This window comes from Pipistrellus kuhlii, unplaced genomic scaffold, assembly GCF_014108245.1.
Source record: "Pipistrellus kuhlii isolate mPipKuh1 unplaced genomic scaffold, mPipKuh1.p scaffold_m20_p_13, whole genome shotgun sequence".
Classification (NCBI taxonomy): domain Eukaryota; kingdom Metazoa; phylum Chordata; class Mammalia; order Chiroptera; family Vespertilionidae; genus Pipistrellus; species Pipistrellus kuhlii.
In genome coordinates, this window is record NW_023425438.1 from 46,520,086 (window position 1) to 46,535,711 (window position 15,626).

General features: G+C 52.3%; 1 protein-coding gene and 1 long non-coding RNA gene across 3 annotated transcripts; one reads left to right on the forward strand and one right to left on the reverse strand.

Annotated features, from left to right (window-relative positions):
* Positions 1–1,741: 1,741 nt before the first annotated feature.
* LOC123652235 lies at positions 1,742–3,248 on the forward strand. The gene is made up of 3 exons (XR_006741466.1): positions 1,742–1,974; positions 2,229–3,092; positions 3,127–3,248. It is a non-coding gene; the product is annotated as an uncharacterized LOC123652235 (long non-coding RNA).
* Positions 2,451–14,365, reverse strand: RETSAT (retinol saturase). 2 transcript variants are annotated; one of them, XM_036435865.2, is made up of 11 exons: positions 14,075–14,364; positions 12,318–12,500; positions 11,788–12,029; positions 10,876–11,077; positions 10,237–10,434; positions 7,976–8,095; positions 3,805–3,943; positions 3,412–3,521; positions 3,163–3,329; positions 2,812–2,971; positions 2,451–2,590 (listed from the first exon to the last, which is right to left on the reverse strand). In XM_036435865.2, exons 1-11 carry the CDS (start codon positions 14,307–14,309, stop codon positions 2,451–2,453), a joined length of 1,896 nt encoding a protein of 631 aa, XP_036291758.1. In that variant the 5' UTR covers positions 14,310–14,364. The 2 variants fall into 2 exon arrangements, with proteins under 2 accessions (XP_036291758.1, XP_036291759.1); XM_036435866.2 differs by lacking the exon at positions 10,237–10,434 and having other exon boundaries at positions 14,075–14,365.
* Between the last annotated feature and the right edge of the window lie 1,261 nt (positions 14,366–15,626).

The following is a 15,626-nucleotide window of genomic DNA, read 5'->3' on the forward strand; positions in this document are numbered from 1 at the left end:
AGAGAAACATCAATGATGAGAATCATTGATCGGCTGCCTCCTGCCGGCCCTGCACTGTGGATCGAGCCTGCAACCCGAGCATGTGTCCTGACAGGCAATCAGACAGTGACCTCCTGGTTCATAGTCCACGCTCAACAACTGAGCCACACCGGCTGGGCTTCCCATGATGGCTTTTAAAGAAATATTTGATGATAGAATTCTAAACCTCTAAAGTTATCGGTGATTCTCATTTTATTCTCCAATTCATGTCATTTAAATTAAAAAACGGAAGCCTGTCCCTTGTTTCCACAGGGTAGCTTGACACCCAGTGCCTCGTGTGAGGAAAGCTAACATGCTTGAACATGCTGAGTCATATGAACAGGGAAGAGTGTGCTATATATCAGTCCTTGTAGTTCTGTCAGCTGTTTTCTGAAAACTTGCTGGGAAGGTTGTTTGGCGTAGTCTGGCTTAAGTAAGGATCCAGGAAAGAGATTTTCAGTTTTAAGTGTATATCCAGAGCCAAGACTGAATCTCAACTCAGCTAGTTTCACCAGCCACATGTAAATTCCCTAAATAATCCCAAACTCCTCTGTTAGAAGATGTGTGTATATATGATATTCCTTGGATTCCGAAATCTGCTGCATTAATGGTTGTTTTTTCCCTTGTTTATCCACTTAGTAGAGTGCCACTGTTTTGCAGTGTTTTATATTTTCAGCTTTTGTAACTATAATTATTTTTAAAAGCTTATTTGGTCTAATGATAAGTATTTTTCAGTATCTAATGTTTTACTGAGCTTCTGTGAATGCCACTTGATGTAATTTTGTATCGTTGCAGAAACAAATAAATTTCAAATTGTAAAGCTATAAAATCACTGAATTTATTGTCTTAGAATTGACTGATAGGAGGCCTAACACAAGTGAAAGGTAATTTTATTTTTAACCTTCAGTCTTCATTTACCTTCCCACCCAATCTCCAATTAACGGGAAACGCCATTCTAGGGTTTGCACACATCCTGTAGCTTTGTGTGTTGTGATGGTGACTGATTTCCAGCCCCAATCTTCCCCACCAGGCAGCCCATGGACTAGGTCTACGAGGTAGGTGGGCCCGTGGTCATCATTCATTTACTCTCGGCACTTGTCCTCTACTGTCCCCTGGCCTGGAATGCCCTTGCGGCCTGCTTCAACCCTGGTGGCATCACCTTTCCAGTCCTGTGCCCTGGCTACCAGTGTCACCCTTTGCTGTGTATCTTTGAAAGATAAGCCTTGAGGCTCAGATATAAGCTCCATAGGGGTGTGTCTCAGTGTTGCCACACTGAGCATGATAAGGAAGGCAAATCTAGGACCTTTGCTGCATACTATTATAATTGAATATTAACTTCTAAACACACACCTTGCAAACTGATATCTTGCTATTTTCCAGCCCCCACAACCACAGTGAGCCTGTCGCAGGCATGTTTCCACCCCTGAGCAAGACAGAACCAGCAAAAAATGGGATCTGGAGGCCTCTGAGCCTATAATCAAAACCATGCCCAGGCTTTGACTAACCCTTGTTAGACACCCTTTTTCCTTAACAGTGTAGACTGCAGCAGAACACTGAGTGATTAGAGAAGCCTCAGGACAGCTGGACCAATGCTTTCAAGAATATTCAGTTTGCCCTAGCTGGTTTGGCTCAATGGATAGTGTTAGCCAGAGAACTGAAGGGTTCTGGGTTCAATTTCAGTCAAGGGCATGTACCTTGGTTCCAGTTGGGGCACATGCAGGAGGCAACCAATTGATGTGTCTCTCTCACATCGATGTTTCTCTCTACCTCTCCCCCGCTCCCTTCCACTCTTTCTAAAAATCAATAGGAAAAATATCTTCCGGTGAGAATTAACAACAAAAATTAATATTTGGTTTGCCTGTTAGGAGGTATGGGTATGGGGTGCAGAGCAGTGCTGGGTGAGACATTAAGACTATCCCACTCAGCAGCCCACACAGGGCCTTTGGAAGCTAGTGCGTTGTGCCGAAACCGGTTTGGCTCAGTGGTAGAGTGTCAGTCTGCGGACTGAAAGGTCCCAGGTTGGATTCTGGTCAAGGGCATGTACATTGGTTGTGGGCACATCCCCGGTAGGGGGTGTGCAGGAGGCAACTGGTCGATGTTTCTCTCTCATCAACGTTTCTGGCTCTCTATCTCTTCCCTTCCTTTCTGTAAAAAATCAATAAAATATATATATATATATTTTTTTTTAAAAAGAAAAGAAGCAGTAGCAGCTAGTGCATTGTGAAAGGCATGGAAGATCATCCCCTGCCCCAGCTGGAAGAACTTCAGTTAAGAACTGGGATCTGAGGGAGAACTGGGGAACAGATCTCCATTCAGAAATCAAAAATGAATGAGAATGCTTCGTGTGAGCAGAAACAGATGTTGAAAGACATGGCTGAGTCAGGCTGTGCCACAAGCACCGGCCAAATTCATCTGGTGCATCCCTGACCCAACTAATTCTTCTTTTTCTGTGCCTGGATCCTTGAACCAAGCTTCTTCAGGTCTAAATACAAGTTCCGCTTGAGGATGGCACTGCTGCACAGGAGGGCCGCGTGTATGGCCCCCATCAACCCGCAGATGAAGATGTCTTGGCCTAGGAGACAAGGCAGAGACCCATGAGCAGCCCCAAGTGAGAGAGAGGGCGAGGGCTCTCGTGTCCATCCCTCGGTGCTGGGGTCACCCAGGGGCAGCTGCAGATCAAGCCTGCAGGTGTGGGAGCTGCAGGGGCAGAAAGTCCTGAGGACAAGAACAGGACTGTGGGTGATATGGAGGCCGAAGGGCACAACTCCTGGCAAAATGGGGCTGTCAGTGTACCTGTCAGGTAGAGGTTGGGGATGGGGCTTTGGGCCCTGATGGAGGCTATGGCATGGGGATGCAAGCGGTCCAGGTTGTGGTCAGCCCCATAGCAGGCTCCCTGGAAAGCAGCCAGGTAGAACTGATTGGACAGCGGGGATCCTCCGGCCACACTGTCCACCTAAGAGGAAAAAAGAGCCACAGGGTGGGAGTGAGACCTTGTGAGATGTTCATCTTTCCTCTTCTGCTCTCCTTGAATGAGTTGATGGTCTGCATGGGTTCCCTGCCTTCCCCAGAGCTCAGTTACCTCAGCTGAGATATTTCCCTGGCCCAAAGGAAGGAGAAAAATGGTACATCATGTGGTCTACCTACCTTTCCCTCGAGCTGTGGGAACATCTTCAGGACAATCGACAGCGAGGCTTCAACGAAGGAGGACTTGAGGTTCTCATAGTCGCTGCTCCGCTTTCCGCAGGGCTCCTCCTGCCACTCCGCAAACCACTCATAGCGGGTGGGCACCAGCAAGACTATTGCGGACCGGTCTGGGGAGGCAGAGCTGGATTACTGCTGCCTGGTCCCTCCCGCCCCAACCCCCTCCCGGGACCTCAGGACCTCAGACCCCACCTGGGAATCGGTCCTCCCAAGTCGGGTCCTTAGCTGATGAGGGAGCAATTAAGAGGAAGGGCATGTGTGCAGCAGCCTTTTCCCTCGGCAAAGACAGGTAGTGCTCCATCCTGAGGGTGAGAGGAGTGTGGCTGCCCAGCCCAAGACCTTGGTCCTCCCAGCCACCAGCACTCCCCGAAGACAGTTCATCCCCACGGACACTCCCTCACCACCAGGGATGGAGCTGAGGGACAGCCTAGGTGCACAAAAGCCCTTCCTGGAGGCAGTGCTTGCCCACCTCCTCCCATTCCATCTCCTGCACTGACTCCCCGGCATCCTGGGAAGAAGCAAGGGTCCCATGGGCTGTGGGCCATGCTGACACCCTCTCCCCCCACATGCACACACACGCCTTACGCCTTGTCCATGTCTGTGTCAAAATAAACATAGTAGTTGGTGGCCTGCAGCCCCAGGTCCTTCTTGGTGCCTCGTAGGCAGATGAAGACAGAGAATATCCCCAAGCCGGGCCGCACCATCTCTAGCTGCTGCTTCACACCTGCCAGAGAGAGCCGGTGAGCGCTGTGTGCGTGGGGCCAGAGGTGGTGCCCTGCTCGCTGTGTCTGCAGCCTCAGCTGCCAGCCTGGCACCTGGGCCATTTTTATAGCGTCCTTTCAGCCGCAACTGTTGAAATAACAAGTAATTGGCAGGGGCCTGCTCTCCTGTCTCCGCCTGTGAAGGCCACAACTCGAGACTCTTACTCTTCTGCCTCCACCCACTTCTGCTCTAAGCACCGTTAGATGCAGGTAGTGCCCATCCTCTCTAAGCCGGCTCACAGCACCTGCAGGATAGTCTCCGGCTAACTGCCTCCAATCTTCCCCTAGTGTCTCAATGAGGAGTGGATGACTAGGCTCCATCTACGAAGACCACAGATATGAACAGTACTTCCTTATGAGCCTTAATTTCAGTATGAACTTGAAAATAAGCCACCTAAGAAATAAACATACACAATTCATAATGTGCAGTACAGTCAGTACAAGGCCTCAAAAATGATCAGCAATGCAGATGGGTAAAAGTAAACAGCATTCCTGGCACCTGGCATTTCAGGATTCAGCCAGGAGAGGGAAGAACAGAACAGGAGGGAGGCAACAACTGTCCGATGTCCCCTGGACTCAGCAGCTGGCCTTCCCCACCTCAACAAAGCACCCCAGACCCAGAAATTGCTCCTACAGATTCCTGTCCTCTGTCCTCGTTCCCAGGACCATCCCAGCCCCTGCTTAAGGGTAACACTGGCTGCTCTGCCTGTTCACTTAACGACTGTTTGTGGAGAACCCAAAATGTGCTGACTCCTCTGTAGGTGCCGGGATGCTTCAAGGAACCAGATACGCTGCCTGTCTGCTGGAAAAGAGACTTTTCTGAAACAAGCTGGATACCCTCCTACAGGCTGCAAAGAATCAGTGCTATGGGCAGCGTGATATAGAATCTATCAAAAATAGGCCACTGTGGAGATCAAAAGGGAGTGTTACAACAATTACAGCAGGACAACTGGCCTCGGGCAACCCAGCCATGAGGAGAGGAAGGTGGGCTCCCGATCCCAGCCTGGAGCAACGGCCGCCCTGCAGCCTCCGGGGTCCTCTCACTGCTGGCACGCCCTGTCCGGTTAGGTTGGGTGGGCACCGAGAGAACCAAGGGCCCGGGAGTGAAACCTCCAAGGTCTTATGAAGCCCCTTGGAACAGCAACCGCCTCCACCTAGCCCGCTTTCCCTCTCCCCCGCTAGAAGGAAGAGGTCCAGGCACCATATACCTGGCAGAAAATATAACCAGGGTCCCAAACAAAGCACAGTACACCCAGCCTTCTCCCCGCCAGCCTTAGCTTCCCGTACTGACATCATGAGACCAGTCTCTCCCACTCAGAAGACTTCTGCTCCAAACCCCCTCAACTCAGCAGTGGGCTTTAAGAAAGGCACTCCCATCCACAAAGTTTCCCTCTGCCTGGCCATCTCACCTCCGCCCTCCACCCCTCCTGCTCTACCTGTCCCACAGGCCAGCAGGCGTGTGGTTCCTATTTCTGAGGGGCAGATGGAACTGTGAAAACATCCACCCCAAACAGGTGGAAACGAAGGAGTCCCTGCACGGGGGGCCTCTGAATTCCTGCCTCTGCCTGGAATGTTCTCAAATTGGAATTCATCTGGAATTCAGCCAGGAGGGGGCTCGTGCCCTTGGCCTGTTTTCAGGGCTGAGCCACCTAAGAGCAGTGACAGCTATTCCCTGTGAGGGAAGGCAAGCTGGACAGGTAACATGCGGCCAGGAGAGAAGGCAGGCCTGGGTGGGACCCGGGATCAAAGGTCCGGGAGAGAGGGAGGCAGGAAGTACCAAAGGAAAGGCTGTTGGTCAGTCCGCCCCGCCCCGCCCCACTGCCCCGCCCCGGGCAGCCTCAGCCTCACCCCCGCAGCTTAGGCTGAGGGCGGAGGCCTTCACGGGGAGCAGGTGCTGGCTGAGGCCCAGCTCAGTGAGGCAGAGGAATGAGAAGGCGGGTTTTCAGTTGAACACGTCCCATAGAGACAATGACGATGGCCACCCATCCTCTCCCCAACGAGGAAATCCAGGCCCTCACTTTTCTACTGAGCCCACTCTGCTGCCACCTTCCCCAGCTCCTCAAAGAGCAGCCGCAAACCCCACCGTGAGGTGGAGCGCTCCTTCCACGGGCTCCCTGGCTCCGTGCCTTTCTGTCCCCGCGGCGTCTGAGCTGCTCCTTTCTCGCCACCCCCAGCCCCAGCCAGCGGCTGCAGCTACCCCCCTCCCCACGCCCTGGGTCACCGTCCCCTCCAGGCCTACGGCCTCCTCTCCTCAGATCACACCAGTAGCGTCTAGTTACACAACATCCTAAAGTCCATTTCAAAACAGTTACCTCTCACCTCATTTGGCTGAGCCCGTGTTCCTCATGGGCTGGCCTGCTCTCCACCCCTTAGCGAGGCCTTTTCTCTGGAAGCACCATGCCTCTCAGCTCAGAGCCAGGTACTCGAGCCTTTTCCCACTCTTCTGCCTCCATCCACTTCTGCTCTAAGCACCTTTAGAAGCAGGAAGCGCCCAGCCTCCCTGAGCTGGCTCAGCGCCTGCAGGATAGTCTCTATATGGCACTTAAATGAGGAGGAGGATGGCTCTCTCCCAGGGGGCTAAGAGGATCAAATACAACAGCGGTTCTCAACCTGTGGGTCACGACCACTTTGGGGGTCAAACGACCCTTTCACAGGGATCGCCTAAGACATCCTGCATATCAGATATTTACATTATGATTCATAACAGTAGCAAAATTACAGTTATGAAGTAGCAACGAAAATAATTTTATGGCTGAGGGTCACCACAACATGAGGAACTGTACTAAAGGATTGAGGCATTAGGAAGGTTGAGAATCACTGAAATACAACGGCAAAGCCTCTCACACAGACCTACCCGGGGCCAACCACAAATAGGTCTACCTCCTGCCCTGGTTGGGTAGCTCAGGTGGTTAGAGCGTTGTCCTGGCAATACACCAAGGTTGTGGGTTCGATCCCCACATACAAGAATCAACCAATGAATGCATAAATAAGTGTAACAACAAATTGAAGTTATCCTGTCCATCTTTCTTTCTCCCCTCCTCTCTCTCTAAAATTGATTACAAAACAAAGCACAAATAGACAAATATGTCTACTACCTCCTCCTCCACAAAACCAGGCTTTTATTTTTCTTTTTTAAAATATATTTTTGTTGATTTCAGAGATGAAATGAGAGTGAGAGCTAGAAACATCAATGAGAGAGAATAGTCCATCAACCACCTCCTGCAAGCCCCTTACTGGGGATGAGCCCACAACCTGGACATGTGCCCTGACTACGAATCAACCATGACCTCCTGGTTCATGGTAGACTCTCAATCACTGAGCCACACCATCTGGACCAGGCTTTTGTTTTCAGACATCATCTATCAGAAAAGATAGCTGCGTTGAGGCTCATTTTGGGCACAGCGTTTAAGGAACAGAAGAAAGGCTCAGCCCAATATGATTCCTGAGAGACGGGAAAGTATAACCTGGGCCCAATAGGGCACACAACAGTTTTATGAAGCCTTTCTCCTCCACGCCGACCTGAGCTTCCCTTGCTGATAATGCCAGACCAGTCTTCCCCTCAAATAAGTGAGAAATTAAGGAAGGAAGCAGGATTTATACCACAAACCTAATGAAAACCCAAGAAATGTTCCTTTTGGACTCTACCCACCATCATTCACCATTAGAGAGATGATTTAAGATGCAAGAAAACCGGAAATGGGCAACTTGAAACGGAATCTTAAGAGGGGAAAGTGGTTGAGGTTATGAGGAGGAGGGAGTGACTATGCCACGCATGAAGAGATAAATAAGGATCAAAGGATCTGGGGGTGATGTGATACAAATGAAGTTTTCCCCCAACTCCTACAGAGAGGAGCAAGTTAGAGGCCAGTGAGTCCACCTTTCCTGCTTCAGCAGAGGGCAGCCATGTCCCTGGGAAAAGCACCAGCCGGGCGGAGTGAGCTGCTCTGGAGCAGCGATGCCAGGGAACTCAGAGGAGAGCCACATGGCCGTCTTACCTGGCAGACAGCGGGCGGTCTCTGGCAATAAGTGCTTGTAGGTATTGAACAGGCCTGCGTCAGAGATCACGATGGGGCAGTGGATATTCACCAGCTCTTGGCCCTTCTTCACACTGACACCTGCAGGCACACGAGCATGACTGAGGCTCTGTGGCCCCAGGAGGGAAAGAGGCTCACACCCCGCACAGGTCTCTCCCAGCCTCCACTTCACTCTCTCAGACCTGGGCGTCCGGGCCACAGAGGGCCAGACGGGCACACCCCAGGCAAAACTCTAAGCGTGTCTCACAACTGCTCTGCGCTCGCCTTCCCCAGCTGCCTCCCCACCCTGGGTGGGCTCCCTTTTCTTGAGCTAAACCCAACCATCTTCACACTGACCCCTCCTATCAGCCTTCCACCATCTGGTTCCTACTGTGTGTCCACCTCCTTGCTGACCACTCACCAAACGATAGGTACATCCATATGAAACAGCTGGCGGTCAGCCATTCCTGACCTATGAAATGGCCGAGTCTCATGCCTGAAAATACTCAGCTCTTTCCTACCTTGGTGCCTGCCTTTGCACCTTGGAATAACCTCACCCAACCTCTAACGAGCTTCTTCTGACCCTTTATGTTTTATATATATATATATTTATGGTTGACACTAGTCAGATGTGCCCGACTCCCCCCCCCCCATCTTCTTCTTTTTTTTTTAAATTATTTTTTATTGATTTTTTACAGAGAGGAAGGGAGAGGGATAGAGAGCTAGAAACATCGATGAGAGAGAAACATCGACCAGCTGCCTCCTGCACACCCCCTACCAGGGATGTGCCCACAACCAATGTACATGCCCTTGACCGGAATCGAACCCGGGACCTTCAGTCCGCAGATCGACGCTCTATCCACTGAGCCAAACCGGTTTTGGCCCCCCATCTTCTGACCCTGTATGACCTGGCTCTAGCACCCCTGCCTTCCTCTGAGGCCTTCCTTCTTCCACCATCCTTTACTTCACCTCCAGCTTACCATGTGCCTCTGTATGGCACTTAAATTAAACCAGAGTGATCTTCCTTATGAGACCTGAAGCTTCCTGAGTTAAGAGATTAGGTCTTGTCTTTTTATTTTCATCTTTTATCGCCTAGCACATGAAAAACACAAGTAAACTATTCTAAACTGAGTTTAATTGAACTGACAAAGCCCCGCTTCACGGACCCCTTCGGGCAGGAGAACTTGCTCCTGAAGATGAGAGAAAATCTACTGACCGACACCTTTCTTACCACCAGCAGCTTCCTACTCTCTCTACGAGTGTGTTCTCAGAGACCGCTGATGGCCTCTTCTGGAGTTTTGTGGGGAACCGGGCCACCCACTCGCCACCTCCTCCTTGAAAGGTTCCCCTGGTGAATTCACCGAAACACCAGCCCTGTTCTCTCAGGCCTCTCTGGCGCCTTCCCTGATGCTCCTTAGGACCCACGGATCGTGGCTGGCCTGCTGTTTCCCAGAGTCCCTCCTTGCACTGGCCCTCTCCTCATGAAGTCCTTCTAGAGTGGGATTTTGACTTTCCATGCAGATTACAGTAAAGACCTGAGCCGGGGTAACAGGGTTCCAGGCCCCACTCTGCCATTATCAGGTTCAGGGCAGGGTATCCTGCTGGCCCCGCACTGCCCTAGGGAGTGCCCAGATCACGTATTCATTCCATCAATTGCCAACACACATTTATTGAATCTCTATTATGTGCTAAAATCTACAAACAGCCGATACCAGTTTGGCTCAATGGATAGAGCGTCGGCTTGGGGACTGAAGGGTCCCAGGTTCGATTCTGGTCAAGGGCACGTACCTTGGTTGCAGGCACATCCCCAGTAGGGGGTGTGCAAGAGGCAGCTGATCGATGATGACTCTCTCTCATCGATGTTTCTAACTCTCTATCTCTCTCTCTTCCTCTCTGTACAAAATCAATAAAATATATTAAAAAAAAAAAAAAAGCCCCTACATTCAAGAAGATTATGCATTACCAGATAACTTTTCTTACCTACTGAATAAATGATTAAATACTGCTCTTTGCAAACCATGCAATGTTTCCTATGTCATCTTTATCTCCAGATTAATAACTCCAAGCCCTTCTCTGGGGCAGATTCCAGCCTGAAAACCCTGCTCTGGGCAGACTTCAGACTTTCACCCCCACGAGGAAGCCAGTCCTGCTACCCTTTCTGCCCTCAGTGCTTTCTCTCCCCTGCGGCCCAGGTCTCTCCCTCCCCAGCCCAGGACCCCCGAAGCGCGAGGCAGGACTCTCACCACAGGCTTTCCCAGCTGAGTCCAGCAACACACTCTGCACGGAAGCCTTCGTCAGGACAGCGCCCCCGGCCCGCTGGATCACAGGGATGATGTGAAAGGGGATTTCACTAGCACCCCCTCGGGGATAAAAGGCCCCCTTTATGTAGTGGTCAACCAGCAGAGCATGCATGGAGAAGGCGGTGTGGCTCGGGCTCACGCCTACAGAAGGAAGGAGGGGCGATGAGGCAGATGCGGCAGCAGCACCAGTCAGAAGGGAACACCGACTCCCGGCAGAGAGCATGAAGCCTGAGTATCTCCTTTCCGGGGTGCAAATGATGCCCACGGCAGCCAGAGGCCGGTCTCCATGCAAATATGGGGTATCTTACAGATCTTGGGGGCCACTGGGAACGTCCTCCCTGCAAACTGCCATGCAGCCAAGCCTGGGGAGGACAGTGCTGGTAGAAAAGGACAATCATCCCGGGTGTGGATGAGGAATTTTACCAGGACTTCCTGCAGGTGGGTAGGCAGACTTCTCACCCATAAACTCCAGAGGGCCTGGGGTTTATGCTGCATTTCAGCCAGCCGGGTACATTCAGGGAGAAAGACCGAGCGCCAGGAGGGCGGCGCCGCCTCCTCCAGCTGCCGGAGGCCAGTACCCACCGTACGTGGGGAAGATGTAGCTGAGCACCGCCTGGAGCTCCCGGGAGGCCGGCAGCTGCCGCAGGGTCTCGGCCAGGCTCTGCACGGACCCGCGAAGGAACGGAGAGAACCAGGTGAGCAGCCCACACCTGCTGAGGAACTGAGCCACAGGCAGCGGGAGGGTCTTCAACAAGATGGCATGGAAGGCCCCCCTGGATGCCAGCTGGAAAGGAAACGAGCAGGAGGAACAGGTCTCATCTCTAGAACTGCCGTGGCAGAATCACCACTCCATTAGCTGGTACTCACAGCAGCCCCAGCAACACTCACCATGGCGGGACCTGGGCTGAAGCTCTTAAAAACCTCTTCTCTATGAATTCTTCCCATTCTACACTCAAATGAGTCTTTTTGTTTTTCACTTACTGCCTAAATTCCTTTAGAAAAATCCCCATCCTGCCCAGATGGTGTGGCTCAGTGGTTGAGCATCGACATTTGGACCAGGAGGTCATAGTTCAATTCCCGGTCAGGGCACATGCCTGGGTTGTGGGCTAGATCCCCAGGGTGGGGGCAGAGGCAGCTGATCAATGATCCTCTCTCATCATTGATGTTTCAATCTCTTTCCTTTCCTCTTTGAAATCGATAAAAATATGTGTGTTTTTAAAAGAAAACAAAAATCTGATCTCAGATGAAGTGAAAAGGGTAGTAATCTGAGGACACAGAAGCCAGCCTGGTCAGGAAGGAGAGCATGGCGCCCCCCAGAGGCCAGAGTGGGAGTGGCAGCTGCCAAGCCCCTGCTCCAGAGGCACAGAGGCCAGCTCTGGAGGGGGCTGAGTTCAGGACAGACACGACTGTTCCTCCCCTCCTGCCTCCCACAGTGACACCACAAATGAAGGTCAGCCTCGTCAGATAAGAGGATCCTTACAGTGTCCATGTTACCTTAACCAGCTTTATGTACTTGTCAATGGCAGCTTCTTCCTGGGGAAACTTCTCCTTGAGACCCTGGATGTAGGCTTTCTCCCCGCTGTACATGGGGAACTCCTTCCGACCACTGGGGCCTTCTAGTACCATGATGTCAAAGGGAGAGGACAAGGCAGCCCAGTCCACCTGCCCCTCAGTGATCTGGTCCAAGATAAAACGGCCGAAGCTGCCTTCCTGCATCCTCCCAATATAATGGATTCCTGTGGGGACACAAACAAGGTGTCTTAGGGATAAGGGGATTGAGCCCTGGGCCAGGAAGCAAGGTGAGAGAGGTTGTCCTGCTTGGCTGAATCCATACCCAGAGGCATCTACCCACCCTTGGTGCAGGGAGGAGTTAGAGCAGAAACCACCAGATCCCTCCCATTTCAGCTCCAATGGGTGTAGCTGTCAGACAAGGAAAGAGGTGCCCCGAGAGAAAACAGAGCCTCCAAAACAACAGAAAAGCTCTCATCCCATGATGCTCCAACCCTTTTCCACACAAGCCTTACCTGTGTCAAATTCGAGGCCATTCTTTCCAAAGGTATGACAGCAGCCTCCCGCCTTGGTATGCTGTTCCAGCACCAGAACTCGCTTGCCAGCTTTGGCCAGAATCGCGGCTGCAGCCAGGCCCCCAATGCCACTGCCAATCACCACCACGTCCAGCTTCTCCGGCACCCGGCTGGCTGAGAAAGCTGCAGCAGAGGGAGGGGGTGAGGGTGGGCTTCTCAGGAAAGGGTGGCAGAGACATGGACACCAAGGAAGCCTCTCTAGCTTGCCTAATGCTAGAAGTCTAGAGCAGTTTGGCAGAGACTCCTTAGTAGAATATCACAAACATTTTACCTGGGAAATGCTCAGGACCGGCAAAGTGATTTGGTTTGATCTGAACTGATTTAACCAAAGTTGCTATGTACATAGGGATTTTTCTCTACTTTCAAAGACAGTAGGAATCAGTAAATTTTTAATTTTTATTTATTTATTTACTTATTTTACTTTTTAAAATATATTTTATTGATTTTTTTACAGAGAGGAAGGGAGAGGAGAGAAATAGAGAGCTAGAAACATCGATGAGAGAGAGACATCAACCAGCTGCCTCCCGCACACCCCACATCAGGGATGTGCCCGCAACCAATGTACATGCCCTTGACTGGAATCGAACCTGGGACCTTTCAGTCCGCAGACTGACGCTCTATCCACTGAGCCAAACCGGTTTCGGCAAGAATCAGTAAATTTTTTTAAATTTATGTGAAAGGGGAGGGAGGAGTGTGTGTGAGAGAAATCAATTTGTTGTTCTATCGATACTTATTTATGTACTAGAGGCCCGATGCACGAAATTCATTCAAGAGTAGGCCTTCACAGCTGTGGCAGCTGCCTGGATCCCTCTCTCACCGGCTTGGTCTGGAAGGATGTCCCCCGAAGGACATCTAGTCTAATTAGCATATTAACCTTTTATTATATAGGATTCTTATATGTGTTCCGACCGCGGATCGAACCTGCAACCCTGGCTCATTTACTAATTCCCGCCCTGGCTGGGTAGCTCAGTTGGTGATAGGAGGGATCACTTAATGTTGACACACATTAGCCACCTTGGCACAAACATATTGTGGTGTGGCAAAACTAAAAATCATTTTAATTCCTTTTCTCTCTCTCCATTTTAAGCATAGACCTGACTCCCGTAAGTCCAGAGACCTCTTGGGACATGACCCCAAAAAGCACGTTAGACTGTGGATCCACAAATCTACCATTTTCCTTTCCTGAAAGTGAGGATTGGTTTGTGAAAAGCTGTTAAACATGCTTAATGTGAAATGTCAGCCCTTACTCTAAACTCTCCTTGTTCTGAGCATCAGATGAAGACTTGGTTGGGTTTCATAGTGGGCTTTCTGATTTTGGTAGTCCGTTGACGAGGGGAGTTTGAAAGTTGTTGTATACTGTTAAGGATTGTCTACCCATGTCCTGCCTTGAAACACAATGATTATTTATGAAAAGGCATCTTTATTAAAGCTGGATACAGTTTGGCTTTGGGGGCAGGGGGTAAACAGAGCCTGGACTTGACATTGCCAAGACCTTGGCACACGGAGGCCAGTGCGCGCATCCATGGGTCCACTGTTCCCCAGCCTGCCCAGCACAGGCTCCGGTTGGCGGCGGACACTAAAGAGGGCGCCTCCACGTGCACCAAGCCTTCCCAGCACTTTGCACGGGGGAGAAACTGAGGCCTAGGTCTGGCAGCAGCTCGCCCTGCCAGAAAGAAACCAAGGTCCCTTCCACTGACCTTGTTTCAGAACCTTCTTCCGGGCCTCCTTGTCGGTCACCAGGGGCGCGGGGGGCCGTTTGACGTCTTCGGAGAAAGGGTTCGGGGAGCTGCCCGAGAACAGCCCCAAGTAAACCTGGCGGAGGACGGCCAGCAGCAGCAGCACAGCCAGCAGCACCAGGGAGAGCCACATGGTTGCCTGTCCGAGGACTGGCACGCGCTCCGCCGGCGCCCAGATTTGTGGCGGAGATCCCATCCCGCAGGTTGTCCTGCCCGGCGGGAGGCGGGGGCAGGGGCTGTCCCGAGGAGCAGCGCTGCTGTTATTGGCCAGAAGCCCCGACTCCCGCGAAGATTGGCCCTCTCGGCGCTCCGTACGGCCGGGAGGCGGTGCGCGGACGCCACGCCCGCGGGCGGCGCGCCCCTCCCCCCGCCGGCGCGGGGCGGGCGGGCGCATGCGCAGTGGGAGGCGGCCGGCTGCGGCTGCGGTGGGAAAGCTTTGGGGGAGCGCGTCGGGCCAGCCCGGGGGGCCTGAAGGAGGGAATGTGGGGTGCCAGTGGTGGTCCCGGGGCGAGGCGAGGCTGAGAGGTGCGGGACTGAGAGAGAACCCCGACGGGGACGCCGGAGACTTGGGTTCCGGCCCGCGCTCGGCCGAGGACCTGAGGCAAGTGGCTTTGCTGTTTTCCCTCCGGAGAGAGGTGTCCGTGCCGGACCCGCTCGCCGCCGGCGGGCGCCCGGCCCCCCAGCTCCCCAAACTGGCCCGCGGTTCTGGCCGCGGCGCCCCCAAGGAACGGCGTTGCCGTGGGTGGGGCCTGCGGGCGCCCCGGGCCTCCGGATGGCTCCCGTGGGGGAGGCTCCTGGGGGCGGCCAGGGGACCGGGCGGGACCGGGGCCTCCAGCGACGAGCCTGATGGAAGGACCGGAGAGCTGCCATACCTGTGTGCGCATTTGTAGTTGAGGCGTGGACCCCGTTTCTAAATTAAATACCTACTCAGAGTTTAAGCTCCAGCAAGCAGTGAGAAAGTCAAACCCCAATGAAGTCCCTTCTCTAAAGCGGATACACCATAAATACTTCCTTTAGAAAGGATCCATCTTACCTGGCAGCGTGACTCAGTGGTTGAGCGTTGATTTATGAGCCAGGAGGTCACCGTTGGATTCCGGTCGGGGCACATGCGGATTGCGGGCTGGATCCCTAGTGTGGGGTGTGCAGGAGGCAGCGATCAATAATTCTCATCCTTGATGTTTCTATCTCTTACTCTCTGAAATCAACAAATTATATATATATATATATATATAAGGAAGGCCATTTCCTTAGGTCCAACTCTAAGGAACATGCCTAATAGAGATGGGAGTGACCTAAGAACTAACAGTTCTTGTGCGTTTGACAGTTTGCTCCTTTCTTTCTCTGATAAGATAGTCACTGTCCCTGTAGAAAACCCCCGGCAGTGCTCCAGCCAGAACCGAGGCCCTAGCAGGCATGTAATGCTGCTCATGCTTCTACTCTGCTTGGCTCATTTCATGCTCGGTGCCAGAAGGGCTTCCTGAGATTGCTGTTACCCTACCTGCCTCTCACCTTC